General features: G+C 44.8%; 1 protein-coding gene across 1 annotated transcript; it reads left to right on the top strand.

Moving 5' to 3' along the window:
* Positions 1 to 307: 307 nt before the first annotated feature.
* Positions 308 to 20434, top strand: LOC132399057 (ras-related C3 botulinum toxin substrate 1). Its single transcript, XM_059978985.1, has 6 exons — positions 308 to 461; positions 2438 to 2509; positions 3622 to 3739; positions 10097 to 10159; positions 12320 to 12479; positions 18761 to 20434. The coding sequence occupies exons 1-6, from the start codon at positions 427 to 429 to the stop codon at positions 18889 to 18891; spliced, it is 579 nt and encodes a 192-aa protein (XP_059834968.1). The 5' UTR covers positions 308 to 426; the 3' UTR covers positions 18892 to 20434.
* Positions 20435 to 21632: the final 1198 nt, after the last annotated feature.

The raw sequence follows: 21632 nt of genomic DNA, 5'->3' as shown, positions 1-21632 counted from the left end.
GGAGTGGAGGTCCAGCGGTTCCAAGCGACGCTGCAATGACCATGGGAGCCGCCGGGCGGGTGGCGCTGCCGAGAACAACTCAGCGAGGTAGCTGTGGTATCACTGAACGCGGGGAGGCGCTACTGCGCTGAGAGGAGAGACTGCAGTGTCTTTAGGCACCGCAGGCCGGGGCGGCGCTGCTGAGAGCCGAGAGCGCGGCGTTGGCTGCAGTTTCCCTGGGAGCCGTCGGGTGGCGCGGCGTTGCTGAACCCGAGGAGTTATGTGCAGTATTCCTGGGAGACGTCGCCTGGGGTGGCGCTGCCGCAATTCCCGTCCGAGCCCACGGGGAGGCAGGTTCCGGAAGTGGGGGTTGGTAGGGCTGGGCTGGACTGGACTTCCGGTTAGGGAGCGAGGCTGCGGTGAAGAGGGACGCGGAACGTTGGACTGATGCAGGCCATCAAGTGTGTGGTGGTGGGCGATGGGTGAGTGTCGCCGCCGTCGCTCCTCAGCTCCGGGACCTTTCCTCTCACCTAGTCCGACCCGGAGCCGCTCTCTTCTCTCCCCCCTACCCATGCCGTCCCACCTCAGCCCCCGCCCTCCCGGCCTGGGCCACGGTTTCGGTTGGAAAATCTCCGGGCGGCAGCCCCGCCCTTCTCCACCGCCCCCCAGACTCCCCCCCCCCCAATTTGCCCGCCACCACTCCGGCCCCTAATGTCTCTCTCCCACCCCCCCATTTGCACCCCTTCCCCTCCTCGCTCCCATTCCCGACCCTTTCCTCCCCCCTCACTCCCTATACCCGAATGGGTGCCTTTCCCCAACCCCATTCCCGGACGTCCTCTCACCCCACCGGACTCTTCTCACCCAACCCCACTGGCTGTCTTTTCATTTTTCCCTCCAACTCTCTACTCATAGACTCGTTGTCACAGTGGAGAACAAACAGTCTCTGATGTTTACGGCTTAGTTGATCATTTGTACATTTTCTTGAGGAATTGGTAGTTTTTACAAAATTCCAGGCAATTATCTTGAGTAGTTTTCTGGATGATTCTGATAATTCCTCCGTCACCCGAGTTTCAGGCAGACTGGAGATCTGTACAGTTTGTAAATAGCCTGTACTGTTTGTTTTCGTACATAATTTTGGATTTCGTATGTATTCATCTAAAAGATCGATAAAGTGTTCTTTAACTTGCTCCTAACGTGCTCCGAGACCCATTCCTTCTAACTTGCATTACCGCCTGGTTAAAAACACCCTGATTATGTTCTCTTAACTCTTCCAATCCATTCATGGCATTGCTCTTCTCCTCCTCCCTGTGTCCTCCTGCCATCTGATCCCCAATTCTAATCTCTTGTCCGTCCTGTATTACTAGCGGCTTTGCTGTCAGATGTCAGTGTTTATAGGTATGTGCTCCCCTGCCTATAAAACTCTACCCCCATGAACAATAACACAAGAGATTCTGCAGATGCTGGAAATCCAGACCAATTCAAACAGAATCCTGGAGGAACTCAGCAGGTTGGGCAGACCTGATGAAGAGTCTCAGCCCGAAACGTTGACTGTTTATTCCCTTCCGTAGACGCTGCCTGACCTGCTGAGTTCCTGCAGCATTGTGTGCGTGTTGCCCTCATAAGCAACACTTTACACTGCAGCTAAGTTAAAGGTTTGCCATTCCTGTGATATTTTGTAGAGTTTGTCGTTCTGCATTCATCCAGGTACCTATCCAAATTTCTCTGAAATGTTGAAATCAAACCCATATCCACCACTTCCACTGACAGCTCATTCCACTCTCGTGCCCCCCTGAGTGAAGAATTTTCCCTTGAACATCTCACCTTTCACCCTTAACCCATGACCTCTAGTTGTAGTCTCACCCAACCTCAGTGGAAAAAGCCTGCTTGCAGTTACCCTATCTATACCCCTCATAATTGTGTATACCTCTTATCAAATCTCCCCTCATTCTCTACACTACAGGGAAAAATAATTTCTAACCTATTGAATCTTTCCCAGTAACTCAACCCCTGACGTCCCAGCAACATCCTTGAAATTTTTTCTCCGCACTTTTTCAGTCTTGTATCTTCCCTGCAGGTAGCTAACCAGAACTGCTGATAATTTTCTAAATGACTTGTACAATTTCAATATAACATCCCAACTCCTGTATTCAGTATCCTGACTTCTGAAGGCCAATGTGTGGAAGAGGACTCTCCAAAAGTTAGTGGTCCCTCAGTGACAGGACTGTTAGTGGGTGACCCCTCAGTCTGGCTCACTGCTTGCAGTGCGTCTATTTTGAAAGTTCCTTCAGCTGGCGTTCTTGGAACTAGTGCATTCTCTGTTAAATGGCTGGTCGATGGTGTGGAACCAGTGAAGTCACCACCGGATGTATCTCTTTTAAAGCGACGCGCGTCAGTAAAAAGTCTCTTCCCCCGTGGGAGCTGGTGGTCCCGTCTAACTCCTCTCTGCTCTCTTTTGCAGCGCGGTGGGTAAGACCTGCCTGCTCATCAGCTACACGACCAATGCCTTCCCTGGCGAATACATCCCCACTGTGTGAGTCTACGTCTCGCTCTCTGGGTCTGGGTTCTGGGTGTTGGGAGGCTGGTGGAAGCTGAGTGTGATGGCATGGACATTAGGGAATTTACTGAAAGTTCAGCTTTAAGTGTCATAAATTCTTACAGAATGCAAACAGGACCTTAGGCCCAACATGTTTTTAAGTATTGCTAATGTACCCGCCTTAACCTTGGCCCAAAACATCAGCTGTTTATTCATTTCCATAGATGCTGCCTGACCTGCTAAATTCCTCCAGCAGTTTTTGAGTGTTTACACGATTTCTGGCAGTTCATTCCAAACACGCACCACCCTCTGTGTGTAGAAGCTGTTCCTGATGACCCTTCAATATTCTCCTCTCTGAACTTAAACAGGAGGGCACATATTGCTGGCAAAAATACCGAATAGAAAGGTTAAGCTGCCATTTATCCACTAAATATGGTGGAGCTGATTTTGTTTGTGTGTGGGGGGGGGAGGGTGGTACAGATTATTTGGAGGGTTAAAAAAGGGTGTTGGTTATTGGGACAAAGATTGTTGGTGGGCTTTCTGTAAGTAACATCCAGGAATCCTGACAATCTAGTCTTGCAGTGGATTGAAGGGAAAGAGGTAAGAGCAGGCTTGGTAGTGTAATCTTTATACTGCCAGCAAGTGGTCTCCGTTTCCCACCGCTCTCTGAAAGGAGTCTGTACATTCTCCCCGTGATCGTATGGGTTTCCTCCGGTGCCCCAGTTTTCCCCCACATTCCATAGACATACGGGTTAGAGTTAGCAGTTGTTGGCACTGGAAGCATGGTGCCACTTGTGGGTAGCCCCCAAACATCCTCAGACTATGATTGTTGATGTAAAGCAACACATTTCACTGTATGTTTTGATAAATAAAGCTCATCGTTTTTAATCTTTGCAATGTGGATGGGGGTGGTGCAGGAGCAGGGGCAAGAAGTCAGTTGGGGTGATGCTGCCAGGTGGCTGGTCTGAGTCTGGGTTGACCTCAAGTTAGGATGGAGCCTTGGTGAACTCATGGCTGTGTGGTGTTGAGAGGGGTTTAGCTGCTCCTTTGGGATGCTCTCTCCCCACCCAATACTCCTGCGTGCTTCTGAATCTCTGCTCTTCCTGCAGTTTTGACAACTACTCTGCCAACGTGATGGTGGATGGGAAGCCGGTGAACCTGGGCTTGTGGGACACAGCGGGACAAGAGGATTACGACCGACTGCGCCCACTTTCCTACCCGCAAACTGTGAGTGTATGACTCTCGCCAGAGGTCAGGTTGTTGTGGGATAGTGGTGGTGTGGAGTTCGCTTACAAGGGAGGGGAACTTCCAGTGTTTGCAGGAGAGGATGGCTGGTCATGTAGCAGCTAGAGTAATGCTTTACTGTGCCAGCGATCGGGATTCGATTTCTCTCACTGTCTATAGAGAATTTGTACGTGCTTCCTATTTTCCATGTAGGTTTCCTCCTGCATTCCCAAAGACATAGAGCTTAGGGTTTGTAAGTTGTGTTGGTGCCAGAAGCATTTTTACACCTGTAGGCTGCCCCCTGCAGAATCCTCAGACTGTGCTGGTAATTGATACAAGTGACGCATTTCACTGTATGTTTCATGTGACAGATAAAACTAATCTTTAAAATTAGGCATAGGACGGGTGCTCAGTAGAGACTGGTACATGCTGTCTGAGGTAGCAGGACTTAATAATGCAGTGATTAATACAGCGCTATTACACATCGGGGTGTTGGGGTTTGATGTTTAATTCTGGCGTCCTCTGTAAAAAGTTTGTACGTTCTTCCTGTGAGCACGTGGGTTTCCTCCTTGTGTTCCAGTTGCCTCCCACTGTCTAAAAGCATACTGTTTAGTAGGTGAAATGGTCATTGTAAGTTGTTGTGTGAGTAGGCTAGTGTTAAATAGGCAGGTCGCTGTGTTGGTGAGCTGGAAGGGTCTGTTCCACATTCTATCTCTAAATAGAACAATTTAAAATTAATTTATCAACAAGGAGGGGTCTAAGTGAAGGATGAGTAAAGGCCAGGTTTGTTATTTAAAGATGATGTTCTGACTTTGCAGCAGATTGACGGAGCCAGTGGTTAATTTTCCCTTGCATCCTTCTCTCCTTGTTTGTGTTGTCAGCTTGCTGAGCAGGTAATGGAGGGATGATAAAGGCTGTATAGACGGGGGAGGAGTTGATTTGGGCCTATTAAAGACTCTGGATTTCCCCAAAAATTTTTGCTTCCTCCTTGCAGTGGAGCAATGATTCGAGTCTGTTTCTCTGACACTTTAACCATATCCTGTTGTTATCCCAAATTCTCTCTCACTCCCAGGTACGGGCAAGTCTTTTGTCCTTGACACCAAATCATGCCATGGTTGTTCACCCTGACGTTTTTCACCACCACCCATCATGTAGCTTCGTGGTTAGAGCAGCTCCTTTACAAGTGCTGGCTTTCAGATCGAGGTTCAATTCCTGCCGCTGTCTCAGTAAAGTAGCCAGCATAATCGAAGACCCCACCCACCCTGGGCGTTCTCGCTTCTATCCCCATTATCAGGCTCTTAAATGGACCTTTTGTCTGGTGGAATGGTCTCTTGCCTCACAATCTACCTCGTCGCGGCCTTGCACCGTACCGTCTACCTGCACTGCACTTTCTTTGCAACTGTAATGCTATATTCTGTTTTCTGCCCCAATGCACTGTCGAGATGGCAGCTTCTGCCCGTTACACCATTGGTGTTTAGGGCAACAATAATGGTCTTCCATCTCTGGCAGTGTTCAGGGCTTCCTTCATCACGTCAGTCACTCTTTTTCACTCCTGTCAGCCATGCTGGGTGGCTACTGTAGAAAGATGTAGAAAGATTCTTTATTGCTGTTTTCATAACAATTTTGTTTGACCAGTCAGGGTTGTTAGCCCTGAGCTGAACCCCCGAACCTGGAGGACCAGTGGATCACTCTTGGTCTGTACACTTTGATCTGTTTGGCATGGTTGACCTGACCAAGAGCCAAAGCATAAAGCCCTGGCTGCGGCCAGCAGTGAGGCACACAAGCCACCAAACCACAGCAAGGCTGTGACCCTCTTAGAGGGTAGAGATGGCAGGCAAAACAAATATTTTTATAGTAGCTCAGTGAACCAGACATTATTGGAAGACCCCAGTTTGTGCAGAGTACTCATATCACTAGACTCAGACTTTTGAAGTCAAGAGAGTGAAGCTCCCCAGCACGTTGTCTTTTCCGCTTTAAAACTATGCCACATAGATCTCCTGTTATTGTTGGATATGGTGGCCAACCAGCAACTGGGATTGGTTTCTTATTGTTGCATTTATTGAGATACAGTGAAAAGTCTGTCTTGCACTTGGTTCATACAGATCAGAGTGTTATACAGAGCACTAAGGCAGCGGAAGGTAAAACATTAACAATGCAGAATCAAGTGTAAAAGCTACCAAGAAAAGTCATGAAATTTGTTGCTTTGTAGCAGTAAGGCAGCGTGAAAGAGGAACGACGAGGCAGTGTTCCTGGGATCATGGTGGAGGCGAAGAAGCTGTGTGTCTTCACCACCTGATGGTAGTAGTGTGACGACCTGTCCTGGGTGATGAGAGACATGTGCCAGTAATAAAATCATTCACAATAAAAATAGCATTGCTGGAAATACAGCTGAATGCTTGGCAAGAGAAATGGTTGTCTTTGGCACTCAAGGTCAGGTGTAATTGTCATTCAGCCATATACATGTATACAGCTAAATGAAACAAGGTGCAAAATCAGTACATACAGTCACACAAGCACATATAGTTATGTTAGCACATACAGTTACAAACTAAACTTCTTGAGTGACATTGCCTGAAGATTGATGGGACCTGGGATGTTGTCTTGGAGCCATGTTTCTGTAAGAATAAACACTGCAGAGCAGCACCAACAAGGGAACACTCCTAGGATCCAAGTTTTCTCAAGCTATTGGAAGCTCAGCCTGATCTACAGAGCCCTAATCTCTTGGAATTAATCTCTGAGCCTTGCCCTTTAAAGGAGGAAATGCAGTGATTTTTTTTTTAAACCATAATTGGTTGCATCAGCCTGGCACGGAGGCTTCAATGTCCAGATTCTTAAGGTGCTGCAGAGTTACAGACAGACAGCTCCATTGTAAGACACGGGAGTGGAATTGGCCATTCGACCATCGAGTCTGCTCCGCCATTCAATTTTAGCGGTTTTATTGCCCCTCTCAACCCTGTTCTTGTGCCTTCTCTCTCTAACCTTTGACACCCTTACTAATTAAGAACCTATCAACTTGCACTTTAAATATACCCAAGTGACTTGGCCTCCATTATACAATGGCTAATTTAAAGGGGCATAATTTTAAGTGGTTAGAATAAAGTTTTGGGGTGGGGAGAAGTCAGGTAGATTTTTGTTACTCAGACTGGTGTGCATAGAATGTGCTGCCAGTGGTGATAGTAGAGGCAGATACTTTAGGGGCATTTAAAACTCCTAGATAGAAACATGGATGAAAGGAAATTGGGAGGGAAGGGTTAGATTGGTTGAAAGTTTGTTAAAGGATCAGCACAATGTCGTGGACCTCAGTCTGTAATGTCTATTTTCTGTTAACATCAACTGCGTGCAGTGTCGGGCGGGTTCAGTGTGAGTGTGAATTCCTTGCTCTGGTGCTTTTGTGACGCAGGCAGAGTCAATGTGTTGTAACTTGCCGTCCTACCTGCGTCCGTATGACAGGAACGGTCTGAGCCACTGTTGTTTGTTTTCAGGGTGTGTACACTTGGCTGTCTGCTGCAGTCTCTCGGAGAGGTGTTCAATGCTTGGGGGTGGCAGGTTCAATAAGTGGGCAGGCCACTGCAGTGAGGGACTGTGCCCTTAGGTCAGTCCTCCGTGTTCTGACAGAGAGGGGATCTCTGTCACCTCACCCACAACAGGGAGAAAAGTGCATTCAGCCCATAGAGTCTGCACCACCATTCCAATGTGGCAGATTTATTATCCCTCTTAAATCTATTTTCCCGCCTTTTCCCTGGAACCTTGTACACCTTTACTAATCATGAACCTATCAGCTTCTATTTTAATGAGTGGACCCCCACAGCTGTCTGTGGCAACAAATTCCACAGATTCATCACCCTCTGGCTAAAGAAAGTATTCTCTGGTCATAGACTCTCCCATTATTAGAAACATTCTCTGAATGTCCATTCTATCCTTAGCCTTTCATTATGAGATATCCCCTCATTCTTCTAAACTCAAGTGAGTACAGGCCCAGGGCCATCAAACACTCCATTTATGTTAACCTTGGGATCATTCTTATGAAACCTCTCTGGTGATTATTCTTATGAATCTTCTCTGGACCCTGTTTAATACCAGCATATCCATTCTAAGATAAAGGACCCAAAACTGCTCACAGTTCTCCCAAGTGCGGTCCAACCAGTGCCTGATAAACCCTCAGCGTTACATAACATAAGAAATAGGAACAGGAGTAGGCCATTCGGCCCATCGAGCCTGCCTCACCATTCAATAAGATCATGGCTAATTTGTCTGTAAGCTCAGCTCCATTTACCTACCTTTTCTCTAACCCTTAATTCCCTTACTGTGTAAAAACCTATCTGTTTTTAAAATATATTTAGTGAAGAAGCCTCAACTGCTTCCCTGTGCAGAGAATTCCACAGATTCACCACTCTCTGGGGGAAAAAACAGTTTCTCCTCATCTCCGTCCTAAGTCTCCCTTGAATCTTGAGGCAATGTCCCTTGCTCTTATATTTTATCTCTTTGGAAATGAATGCTAACATTGTATTTGTCTTCCTTATCACCAACTCAACCTGCAAACTTACATTAGGGTATCCTTCACTGGGTCTCCCATGTTCTTTTGTATCTCCGATTTCTGAATTAGTTTCCTGTTATAAAAAGTGATTTAAAGTATTAAACTTAACACTTAATACAGTGTTAATTGCAGGATTCTTAGCATGTGGAGGAACAGAAAGATCTTGGAGTCCACGTGCATAGATCCCTTAAGGTTGCTGTGCTAGTTATTAGTGTGATTAAGAAGGTGTTCAGTGATTGAGTACGAGAGCTGTGAGGTAATGTTGCAGTTCTATAAAACTGCATAGATCATACAGTACTTGGAATATTGTGTTCAGTTCTGCTCATCTCATTATAGGAAGGATATGCAAGCTTTAGAGGGTACAGAGGAGATTAACCAGGATGCTGCCTGGATGAGACAACATGTCTTATGAGGATATGTTGAGTGATCTAGGGCTTTTTTCTTTGGAGAGGAGGATAAGAAGTGACTTCATAGAGGTGAACAAGAGATGTAGATTGAGTGGAGAGCCAGAGACTTTTACCCAGAGTGGAACTGGCTAATATGAGGAAGCATAACTTTAACATCACTGGAGGAAAACATAGGGAGAGGGGATGTCAAAGGTATTGAAGACAGTGGTGACTGTGTGGAACACTCTGTCAGGGGAGTTGGTAAAGACAGATATATCAGGGTCTTCAAAGAAACTCTTAGATAGGCACATGGGTGATAGAAACATTGAGGGCTATGTGGTAGGAAACAGTTAGATTGATCTCAGGGTACTGTTGTATGTTCCATTGTCTGAGAGGTTGCTTGTGTTTCCTACCTCGCATTTCATGACTCTTGGTTGTGAAGAGGTTGGGATGGCCCAAGGTGATGGCAGCTAGGGCAATGCAGGTTCGTTCTTGAACAGAGACCTAAGAGAGTACAGATGCTGGAATCTGAAGCAGCACGAACTTTCCTGGAAGAACCATAATCCACAGCTATAAAACGCAGGAGCAAAATTAGGCCACTTGGCCCATTGAGTCTGCTCTGCCATTCCAGTGACTCTGCCTCCACAGCCGTCTGTGAAAATGGCTGAAGTAATTCCTCCTCATCTTTGCTCTAAATGGACTTCCCTCTGTTCTGAGGCTGTGTCCAGTGGTCGTAAACTCCCCCACCATTGGGAACATCCACTCTAGATCCCCCTACTCTTCTAAACTCCAGTGAGTACAGGCCCAGAGCCATCAAACGTTCCTCATACATTAACCCTTCCATTCTCAAAATCATTGTCATGAACCCCCTCTGGACCCTCTCCAATGCCAGCACATTTCTTAGATAAGGAGCTCAAAGCTGCTCATTATACTCCACAAGTGCGGTCTGACCAATGCCTCATAAAGCCTCAGCATTACATCCGTGCTCTTATATTTAGTCCTCTTGAAATGAATGCTAACATTGTATTGCCTTCTTCAGCACTAACTCACCCTGCAAGTTAACCTTTAGGGAATCGTGCACAAGGATTTCCAAATCCTTTTGCGCCTGATTTTTAAAATTTTCTGCCCTTTTAGAAAGTAGTCTACAGCTGTGAGGGGGGGAAAGGAATTGTGAAATGGGGTTTTTAACATCCGTGGTCATCCCGCTTCCCCCACTGAGTCACTCTAGTGGATTGCTGGAGATGCTTTTCTTTGTCAGTTGTAGGAGGTGGTGACTTGCTGGGCCGAGCCAGCTGCTGGTGGATTTAACAGTGTCTCCCTCCCTCGCCATTGAGTGTCTTCTTGAGTCAGACACCCTGAATGGGGAGGGATAGACACCTGGGGGAGATAGTGAAACAGGCCTTTGTAACCTATATGATTCTGTTTCTTGTTTTTGAACAGGACGTGTTTCTGATCTGCTTCTCCCTGGTGAGCCCAGCCTCCTTTGAAAACGTCCGTGCCAAGGTAAGTGCCGACTGTCACCGCGCGATCTGCTTCTTGTCCCGTGACACTGCAGTCAAAATCTGTGGTGTCAAGTTTTGTGGACGTACAGTAGTATAATGCTATTATAGCACCCTTGACCGGGGTTCAATTCCACCAATGATATTTTGATTACATGACAAATGAAGCTAATATTTATAATCTTCATACAGCACACAACTGGGGCATTCATCCCAATTCATCCATACTGACCATTGCCTGACTGAGCTTATCCCATATCCCTTGAACTCCTTTCTATCCACGTGCCTGTCCAAGTATCATAATTGTACCCCTGCCACACTCAAGATAGAATGTAGAACGTAGAAACAGTGAAGGACAGGAATAGGCCCTTCCTCCTACACAATGTCCATATCCTTCCATTTTCCTCACATTCATGAGCCTATCTAAACCTCTCAAAAACAATGTTTCTGCCTCTACCACCACCCCGGGTAGTGTATTCCAGGCACCCTCCACTCTCTGTAATAAAAAAAAAGCAACTTACCCCTCACATCCCCTTTGAAATTAATCTGTCTCACCTTAAACAGTGCCTGTAAAAAGTATTCACCCCCTTGGAAGTTTTCATGTTTTATTTTGCAACATTGAAATAGTGAGTTTAATTTCATTTTTTGTGACACTGATCAACAAAAAAGACTTTTATGTCAAAGTGAAAACACATTTCTTCAAATAGGTCTAAATTTATTACAATTATTAAACACAAAATAATAGATTGAATAAGTATTCATCCCCCCCCCCAACCAATCAGGTCAGTAGTTAGTAGATGCACCTTTAGCATCTTGAGCCTTGAGTCTGTGTAGAAAGGTCTCTATCAGCTTTGCTCAGGGCACTGCAATTTTCCCCATTCTTCTTTACAAAACTGCTGAGCTCTGTCAAATTGAATGGGAATCATGAATGAACGGCCCTTTTCAAGTCCAGCCGCAAATTCTCAATTGGGTTGTGGTCTGGTCTCTGACTTGGCCACTCCAGGACATTTACTTTGTTGTTTGTAAGCCATTCTTGAGTAGCTTTATTTAGCCTTACGTTTGGGGTCATTGTCTTACTGAACAGGAGATCTTCCCCCAAGTCACAGTTCTCTTGTAGACTGCATCAGGGTTTCCTCCAGGATTTCCCTCTATTTTGCTGCATTCATTTTACCTTCTACCTTCATAAGCCTTCTAGGGCCTGCTGCAGTGAAGCATCCCCACAGCATGATGTTTCACGGTAGGGATGTTGTGTTTTTGATGATAATGGGCTTAGTCTGATAGTCAAAAAGCTCACATTTGGTTTCATCAGACCATAGAACCTTCCAGATGATTTCTGAGTCTCCCACATGCCCTTTGGCAAATTCTACCAAGATTTCATGTGAGTTTTTTTTTAACAATGGCTTTCTCTTTGCCACTCTCCCATAAAGCTGTGACTTGTGAAGCACCCGGGCAGTAATTGTTGTATGCACAGTCTCTCCCATCTCAGCCACTGAAGCTTGTAACACCTCCAGAGTTGTCACAAATCTCCACTTCTTGCACGGTCACTCAGTTTTTGAGGACGGCCTGTTTTAGTCAGATTTACAGCTGTGCCATATTCTTTCCATTTTTTGGTGATTGACTGAACTATACTCCAAAGAATATTCAGTGACCTGGAAATTTTCTTGTTTCCATTTCCTGATTTGTGCTTTTCAATAACCTTTTTGCAGAGTTGCTAGGAGTGTTCCTTTGTCTTCCTGGTGTAGTTTTTGCCAGGATACTGACTCACCAACAATTGGACCTTCCAGATACAGGCGTATTTTTACTACAATCAATTGAAACACCTTGACTGTGCACAGGTGATCTCCACTTAACTAATTATGTGACTTCTAAAACCAGTTGGCTGTACCAGTGATGATTTGATGTGTCATATTAAAGGGGTGAATACTTTTCTTCTCTCCAAGGAGTGATATGACCTAAATAGGCACATTAAAGCTCTCAGTATAGACATTCCAATACTCACTGAAATCGTGTGCCATTTCCAGAATCATTGCTCCAGTAGTGTGTTAGCAAATGTTTCTCAAAATTGCTGTAGGTGGGATTGAGGATTACCTGTGATGTTACTGAATGTGGGATAGTTTGAATGGTCTGCTGTGATTTATGTCTCGTCCTTTTCCTTCCCCACTAGTGGTACCCTGAAGTGAGGCATCACTGTCCAAACACGCCCATCATCTTAGTGGGGACCAAGCTTGACCTGCGAGATGACAAGGACACGATTGAGAAGCTGCGGGAGAAGAAACTGACCCCCATTACCTACCCACAGGGTCTGGCTATGGCCAAGGAGATCGGTAGGCACCTCTTTCCCCTTGTGCAACTTTCATCGTCAGCCCTCTGCATCCCCAGCCGCTGAAAACCCCTGTCGAGGATGTCTGTGTGATGAGAGACCTGCTCTGGTTGGGGGCAGAGAGATGTCTCCTTCCTCCTGGATGGATCGCTAACCAGAAAGCTGTTCTGCCCCCCATCTTGTGGGCGGCACGATAGCATAGTGGTTAGCGTGATGCTATTAAATCTTGCGCAGTCTGGGGTTCGGAATTCAATTTCAACATTGTCTGTAAGAAGTTTCTTCGTTATTCTCCGGTTTCTCCAGGTGCTCCGGTTTCCTCCCGCAGTCCATAGACTCACTGGTTAGTAGGTTAATTGGTCATTGTAAATTATCCTGTGATCATGCTGGGGTTAAATGGGGGGTTGCTAGCGAGCACTGGAAAGGGCTGTTCTATGCTCTAGCTCAATAATTAAATACATTTACATAGGGACACAGGACTGGGTGCTGCAATCCCAGCACTAGCGTCACTGGAGGAAGGTGAAAGATTAACTTTATCTGTCACTTATACATTGAAATTTGTCATTTGCATCAACAGCTAACATAGTCTGAGGATGTGCCGGGGGCAGTCAGCAAGTGTTGTCCTTGCATCTGGCACCAACGTATGATTCCCACAACTTACTAACCCTGACCCATACGGCTTTGGAATGTGGGAGGAAACCGGAGCACCCGGAGGAAACCCCCCATGGTCACAGAAAGCGTATAAACTCTGGGTCATTAATGTTAAAAAGTGATGCATTGACTGCTGTGTTACTGTGCCACCCAGTTATTATTACAGGTAATGAGATAAAATGGAGCTGGATAAATATTTGTAAGTTCAAGGAGCAGTAGTGGGGTTTGAGGCCATCGTGGATCAGCTGTGACCCTATTGCGTAGGAAAGGTTGTGGGGGCTAAGTGGCATTCTCATGTTCTTGTGTCCAAATAGGTGAGAGCAGTGGGTGACAGGGAGGGGCAGATTCCAGCGCTTGGGGTCACCAGTGGTTGAGCAGTTAACAGGATAGTGTAGAGTGGGACGGTAGCATAGCATTAGCACAGTTGCTTTCCAGCGCCAGCAAACACCGATTGGGGTTCAATTGCCACCACCGCCTGTAAGGAGTTTGTACATGCTCCCTTTGACTGTATTGAGTTTCCTCTGGGTACTCCAAATTCACCCCACCCCACCCAACAATCTGATTAGGATTAGGGAGTTGTGAACTCCCTTTCTGGGTGCTGGAAGCTTGGCAACACTCGCGGGCAGCCCCAGCACACCCTCAGACAGTGCTGATTGTTGACGCAAACGACATTTTGTTTCTATGTTTGATATGCGTGCGACAAATCCAGAAGTAAAGGAACTCCAGCCTGTTTGATTCATTTATTTACCAGTGTAAACCGAAACATCATCTGCGTTAACCACGGTTGTTCAGGAGGAAGCCAGCAAGAGTCACCACACACCACGGTGTCAATATAACATGCCCACAATGTTCAACAGAACAGAAGCTCCCTTACCTTCCTCCCACCCAGCCCCTCACACAGACAGGCCACCTCCAGACTTCAGTCCTTGGTCCCAGATTCTCACACTCGCACAGGGACTCGTTGACACAGCCTTTACTGGAGGTGATACTCCTTTCATCTTTCAACAAGTTAAAATTATGATTAAACTAAAGCACTTTTGGACCTGCAGTTTAACTCTGTCTCTGAATAAGACCATAAGACACAGGAGCATAATTAGGCCATTCAGCCCATTGAGTCTACTCTGCCATTCCATCATGGCTTGATTTGTTATCCCTCTTAATCTGTGGCAATGAATTCCACAGATTCACTAGCCTGTGACTAAAGATTCACTAGCCTGTCATCTCCATTCCAAATGGACGACTCTTCTGAGGTTGTGCCACTATTAGAAAGATCCATTCTATCTAGGTTTTTCAATATTTGATAGGTTTCAAAGAGATCCCCCCCCCCCATTCTTCTGAACTCCAGTGAGTACAGTCCCAGAGCCTTCAAACACTCCTCATACATTAACCCTTTCATTCCCAGTCTTGCCTTTGGGTAAATTACCTGAGTTGTACAGGATGAGCTTTATGACAGAAACTTTGGGCTTTCCTTTCACAATGTACATTATTTTAGATCACTTTCCCTCTGTTGAATCAGTGATCTCAATTTCAGCAGTAGCTTCAGGGCTTGTTTGTTGCACAACTTGTTTCACGGCAGGGAAGGTGAGCAACTCACTCAGCGTGTTTTCAAAAAAATCTCACCTCACTCTTTGGAATGTAAACTATTTGTTGTTTTTCAACTTTGTTAAAGCTCCTTCAATGAACAGACTACTGCACAAACTTTTGGCCGGGTGTTAACGGGAACAGAACTCTACAGACACTTTTACACGCAATATTGTACTGACCTTTTTATCTTCTCTAAGACCAGTCTAACCCTTCCTTCCTACATTGGCTCTAGGGGGAGAGAAGCTAACTACGATTCAGATCACCAAGGAAATGGTACCTGCTAAATTAATGGGACTGAAGGTGGATAAATCCCCTGGACCGGATGGCTTGCATCCTAGGGTCTTAAGGGAAGTGGCGGTCGGGATTGTGGATGCATTAGTGATAATTTTTCAAAACTCGCTGGACTCGGCAATGGTCCCGGCAGATTGGAAAAATGCTAATGTAACTCCTTTATTTAAAAAGGGCAATAGACAGAAGGCTGGGAATTATAGGCCAGTTAGCCTAACATCTGTGGTTGGCAAAATGTTGGAATCGATAATTAAGGAAACAGTAACAGGGCATTTGGATAAACATAGCTTAATAGGACAAAGTCAGCATGGCTTTACAAAAGGGAAGTCATGTTTGACAAATTTGTTGGAGTTCTTTGAGGACATAACACATAGGGTAGATAAAGGAGAACCAGTGGATGTGGTGTATTTGGACTTCCAAAAGGCATTTGACAAGGTGCCACACCAAAGATTATTACTTAAAGTAAAAAAATCATGGGATTGGGGATAATATTCTGGCATGGGTGGAGGATTGGCTTTCTAACAGAAAACAGAGAGTTGGGATAAATGGTTTATTTTCAGACTGGCAGTTGGTGACTAGTGGCGTTCCGCAGGGGTCGGTGTTGGTACCCCAACTCTTTACAATCTATATTAATGATTTGGAGAAAGGAACTAAGTGCAACGTATCAAAGTTTGCTGATGACACAAAGATGGGAGGGAGTGTAATGAGTGCGGAGGACATTGAAACCCTGCAGGGGGACATAGATAGGCTGAGTGATTGGGCAGACATTTGGCAGATGAAATATAATACTGACAAGTGTGAGGTCTTGCACTTTGGCAGGAAAAATAATAGAGCAAGTTATTATCTAAATGGAGAGAAACTGGAAAGTGCTTCTGTGCAAAGGGATCTGGGGGTCCTGGTGCAGGAAACACACAAAGTTAGTATGCAAGTGCAGCAGGTGGTCAAGAAGGCCAATGGAATGCTGGCTTTTATTGCTAGGGGGATGGAGTATAAGAACAGGGAGGTCTTACTGCAGTTGTACTGGGTATTGGTGAGACCACACCTGGAGTACTGCGTGCAGTTCTGGTGTCCATATTTAAGAAAGGACATACTGGCTCTCGAGGCAGTGCAGAGAAGGTTCACTAGGTTAATTCCGGGGATGGGTGGGTTGATGTATGATGAGAGGTTGAGTAGATTGGGACTCTACTCATTGGAGTTCCGAAGAACGAGAGGCGATCTTATTGAAACATATAAGATTGTGAAGGGGCTTGATCGGGTGGATGCGGGGAGAATGTTCCCAATGATGGGTGAAACTAGGACTAGGGGGCATAATCTTAAAATAAGGGGATGCCGTTCCAGGACTGAGATGAGGAGAAATTTCTTCACTCAGAGGGTAGTGGAGCTGTGGAATTTACTGCCCCAGAGAGCTGTGGAAGCTACTACACTCAATAAATTCAAAACGGAGATAGACGTTTTCCTGGATAAAAATGGCATTAGGGGATACGGTGAGCGAGCAGGTAAGTGGACATGAGGCTAGGTTTAGGTCAGCCATGTGATCTCCTGGGCCAGTTTTCGATAGCCTGGATGGATTGGAGAGGAATTTTCCAGATTTTTTCTCCTCAATTGGCAAATCGTTTTTTTTTCCCCCGGGTGATCACATGGGTTTGGGCGCGATGAATAATAAAATAAAATGGGCGGCATGGTGCCCTGCTGGTTGGCACTGTTGCCTTGTGGGATTCGGTGAAAACTAGAGTTAAGATTGGATCAGCCATGATCTTGTTGAATGGCGGAGCAGGCTTGAGGGGCCGATTGGCCTACTCCTGCTCCTATCTCTTATGTTCTTATGTACATAACCCTCCATCTTTCTATCATCTATGTGCCTATCTAAGATCTCTTAAATGACCCCAGTGTATCTACCTTTGCCCCCACCCCCCACCAGCCTGGCAATTTATTCCATGTGATAGAGCAGAATTGGACCATCTCTGAAATTCAGTCATGGCTGATTATTTACCCCCAACCCCACTTTATGTCAAAAAGAAAATCTACCTTTGACATTACCCTCTCCAATCACTTTAAAATTATGACCTCTTGTACTGGGTGTCCAACTTTCTGTCTTTTATCTTGTTACCCCTCTATCAAATCACCTTTCATCCTCCTTCACTCTAAAGAGAAGAGCCCTAGCACCCCCTACCTATCCTCATAAGATATGCTCTCCAATCCAGGCAGCATCCTGGTAAATCTCCTTCTAAAGCTTCTTTATTGTTCATAAGAAGTGGTGACCAGATCAGAACAGAGTATGGGAGTGATTTTTCAGTGTGTGCGTCTGGCACTGATGCGTAGTGCAAGCAGGTCTTTAATCAGCTAGAGGAGATAAAAATGATGGGGTGGCATGGTCTTTAAACACTATCTGCTCTGTGACAGCCACCTGTAGTCAAGGTGGTGGGGCCTCAACTAGAGAATGTAAAGATTCACTCACTTTCTGTGATTCCATCTATTTATTTAGAGATATGGCAGGGTAACAGGCCGTTCCAACCCGATGAGCCCCTGCCACCCTGTTGAGCCTTACTACTTTGGAATGTGGGAGAAATCCAGAACACAAACATGGTCACGGAGGGACTCCTCAGAGACAACGGCGGTCACTGAACCGGGGTTGCTGGAACTTTAATAGTGTTACACTAACCACTATGCAATGGTGCCGTACTACTTGTGGGAAAGAATTCTATAAATATTGTGTTCTGTGCTTCGAGTCTGTTAATACCTGATCTGATACACCAATCGCACTATGGTTATTCAATCAGGCTTCTCTGTCAGAACTTGCCATTTGGCCCATTTCTCTCAATACTAGCTGTTGGGAAAAGCTCTCTGATTAGATCCAGTTTCCTTTTTCTTTTCCCTTCTCCCTTCAATGCTTGTAGTTTCTCAGGGTGTGTCCAACCCCTGTTTGTAGATAAAATGTTCATTGTGGGCCTCTGTACCAGTTGGAGGGCGAGTGGGGGTAGTTAGAATGTGTCTGTCTGTCTCCCTTTCCCCACATAGACTTGACTTCTAGTTTATTTGTTTACGAAGAATCAATCAGGTTTATTATCACTGAGATGTTGTGAAATTTGTTGTCTTGTGGCAGCAGTACAGGCCAAAATATAAAATACCACTATAACTTACAATAAGAAATACATAAGGACATGCCCACTTCTCAATGCTACCATCAGGAAGGAGGTACAGGAGCTTGAAGGCACACACTCAATGTTTCAGGATTAGCTTACCCTCTGCTGTCTAATTTTCTGAATAACCTTTTCTTTCACTTTTTGCGCTATTTATTTTAACATTTCAAACTATATATATTTACTGTAATTTAGTTTTTTATTATTATGTATTGCCCTGTACCATTCCACAAAACAAATTTCACAATTTGATATGAAACTTGATTCTGATATTTATTTAAAAAACAGGTAGTGCAAAAAGAGAGCAAAATAGTGAGCTAGTTTATTTAGAGATTCAACATGGTAACGGGCCCATCCGGTCCGATGGGTCTGCGCCACCCATGTGACTAGTTAACCTACTGACCGGTACGTCTTTGGGATGTGGGAGGAAACCGGAGCATCTGGAGGAAACCCAGAACATTCAGACAGCACTGGGAATTGAACCCAGATTACGGACACTGTAATGGTGTCCTGCTAACACTAGGCTGGCATAGTTGTAGGATCTTTCTCCGCAGTCTCTCTAGGGGGTGGGGGGAGGGGGGAAGAGGCTTGTATAAATGCTGCTGTCATAACCTGCTTATCCCCCCAGGTTCGGTGAAGTATCTGGAATGCTCAGCACTAACCCAGCGAGGCCTTAAGACTGTGTTCGACGAAGCCATCCGTGCAGTGCTCTGTCCTATTCCTGTCAAGAAGAAGAAGAGAAAATGCTTCATTCTGTAACTCTTCTTTGTACCAGTTTACCAGGCCTACAGCATTGATTCAAAAATGCCAATATTCTCCCTTTCATTGTGATCACTTGCCCTTTTAGAATTGCTATCGAACACACCCACGTACTTTTTCCAATATTTAATGAGGATTGGTTACTACTTGCTCCATCCGCCTTCCCTCCCCCATTTCCCCTCCTTACACTCATTTGTATTTAAATTGCCAAATTATCCACTATAAACTAGCAAAACACTTCATTTGCACTGCAAACACTAAATCATAGAAGGAATTGCACCTTTCTGTCATCTGGTACTGTTTACAGCCTTTCCAGAACTCTAACCATACCAGTGTAGAACCTACTCCCTAACCATCTCAGGATCACTCCAAGTTAACGGTCAGCACACTCTGGAGGTGACGGTGTTGATGTAGACTGACTCAGTACAGCTCTGAAGGTGTGACTGGATTTAGAAAACTTCAGAGGCTGTAGATGACTTTTGTTGGCCCTGGTTTTTTCTATATAACATTACGTGCTAACACATTACCTTGCTAGCTCCAAGTTGGCACAGATGCTTTAGCGTTAAGTACGAGTTAATCATGTCTGCTGCTGTGTTATCCGAACTTTTAAAAAAAACTAACACTTAACACATTGGAAAGTCTACGCAAATAACTAATAAGGCTAGGATGTGCTCCAGTTTGGAGGTGCAATTAACAATAAGGCATTGGACTGAGAATTTTCAGTATTCTTGGATAGAAGCAAAGCAGATGCTAGATTATGGAAGGACCCCCGAATGTGTTCTTGTTGAATTGTATATTTTTGAGTAATGATGCTAGAGGAATGAATAATCTCAGGAACAGATGTAAAACTTGGGGATTTAAAAAGAACAATTGAAAGCATTGACTGGGTCCTAACAAGCTCTGATTTGTATTTTGTAAGGGATTTTTCTGTAACATAACCTCTCGTGTTTCTGAAATAGTTAACTTCTCAGCTGTATGTGGCTAACAAAATCTTTAAAGAAAAAAAGTAAATTTTAACAGTAAGTTGTATGGAAATGTCATTTTTCATGTTGCATAAACTGGAAATTAGAACAAAGTTGCAAATTTTAGTTAACACCTTTCTGTGTCATTGCTTCAAGTAACAATCCTGTCAGTAAAAGAGCATTTTTAGTACCTTGGTTGTAATCCTCCATGACTGCAGATCTTAAAATACTTCCCTGCTTCAACATCGAGAAGCCTTAAAGACCAAATCCTGCGGCGAGTCACTAACACCTGCTTGTCCTCGTGCTTGGTTTAACTCTACCATAGACGCCTTATCTAAAATGTACATAATCCCAATGTATTTTCTACCTAATTTTTTCTAATGGTTATGTTCTGTGCATGTTGCTAATCTGTTTTTGGAACAGTGAGTTCCTTGGGTGGGAGGGGACAGCTGTTAACAAAAATTAATCTGCTTTTTATATAAACGTGTTAAAATGTTGGAAAAAAAAAGGAACAGCTTGCTTGCATTCTAAATACTGTCTTATGTTTACTGTGTGATTTAAATAAATGGTTAATAATCTGATTGTTTAGAGATTTGCATGTGACTATCTTGTCAGAAATGCTTGTGTTCAGTGATACAGCTAGAAAAGAATTGCATTAAAATTTTCCCATTCGTATAACGCAAAAGATTCTGCAGATGCTGGAAATCCAGAGGAGAACACGGAAAATGCTGGAGGAACTCAGCAGGTCAGGCACCGTCTATGAAAATGAAATAAATGATGTTTCGAACCAAGACCTTCATCGGGGTATATAATATGAAGCATTAAATGCAATGCTGTTAGCAGGAGTTTGTAATGAATGAGAGGGGGGTGACTAAGCTGAAGGTTTGTCGAGGTCTGGGAGGGATATGTGAGGCTTGTTGAATTGCAGATGCTAAGTGAGAATGTGTCAGGCTGTAAATGAGGGTTTCAACACTGGGTACGTTGGTTTACTATTGTCACATACTGGGGTACAGTGAGAAGCTTTGTTTTGCAAGCTGTCCATGTACGTTGAGGGAAACATTAATATTACAGAGTGTGAGATGAGTCCATCTTGTACTAGGGAACATTCAAATCTTTGCGGTTGGTGGTACGTGCTTGAAGGCTTTTCTATCTTCTGCCCCATTGGGGGGGGGTGTGAGAGTTGGAGTGGATCCTTGATTATTTTGGTTACTTTACTGAGGCAGTGAGAAGTATAGACAGTCCGTGGAGGGGAGGCTGCTGTCTCCGATGTGGGTTCAACTTAGCTCAGTTTATTGCAGTCTTGGGCCGAGCAGCTGCCGTACCAAACCGAGGTGCATCAGTAAAAATCGGTGATGGTCAACAGGGACATGCTAAATTTCTTTAGCCTCTTGAGGAAATAGAGGTGCTGGTGTTGAGCTGGTTGATCTGAGACGGTATTGGCAATGTTGTGGACAGGGTAGAAACTCTGGATGTGACTTAGTGTTGAAAATGTTGTCACTGAACTACTATGCATTATCTATTCCTTTGTTGTCTGGTGTTACAGGGAGAATGGGGTTGAGCTATGCTGGAATGGCAGTGCATCCCAATGGGCTGAATGGCCTTATTCTGCTACTATGTCTTAGTAGTCTAACGAGCTTTAAGACAGTAATTTATAATAATTTATAGAGCAGTTTTCATACAACGATGTAGTTCAAAGGCAAACATGAAAATAAAAGATGGTAGTTAAAGGCAAGGTTAAATAAACAGGTTTTGATTTGATGTTTAAAAGTGTCAGCTGAG

Source organism: Hypanus sabinus, chromosome 9 (assembly GCF_030144855.1).
Source record: "Hypanus sabinus isolate sHypSab1 chromosome 9, sHypSab1.hap1, whole genome shotgun sequence".
Taxonomy (NCBI): Eukaryota; Metazoa; Chordata; class Chondrichthyes; order Myliobatiformes; family Dasyatidae; genus Hypanus; species Hypanus sabinus.
The sequence above is the reverse complement of the archived record's forward strand: the minus strand, read 5'-3'. Positions and strand labels throughout refer to the sequence as shown.

What these genes read in the sequence shown, in the direction of transcription:
- LOC132399057 (XM_059978985.1), top strand. Translation starts at nt 427, where the DNA reads ATGCAGGCCATCAAGTGTGTGGTGGTGGGCGATGG. An exon ending in CACTTTCCTACCCGCAAACT is followed by an intron (nt 3,740 to 10,096) that starts GTGAGTGTATGA and finishes GTTTTTGAACAG; the next exon opens with GACGTGTTTCTGATCTGCTT. An exon ending in GGCTATGGCCAAGGAGATCG is followed by an intron (nt 12,480 to 18,760) that starts GTAGGCACCTCT and finishes TTATCCCCCCAG; the next exon opens with GTTCGGTGAAGTATCTGGAA.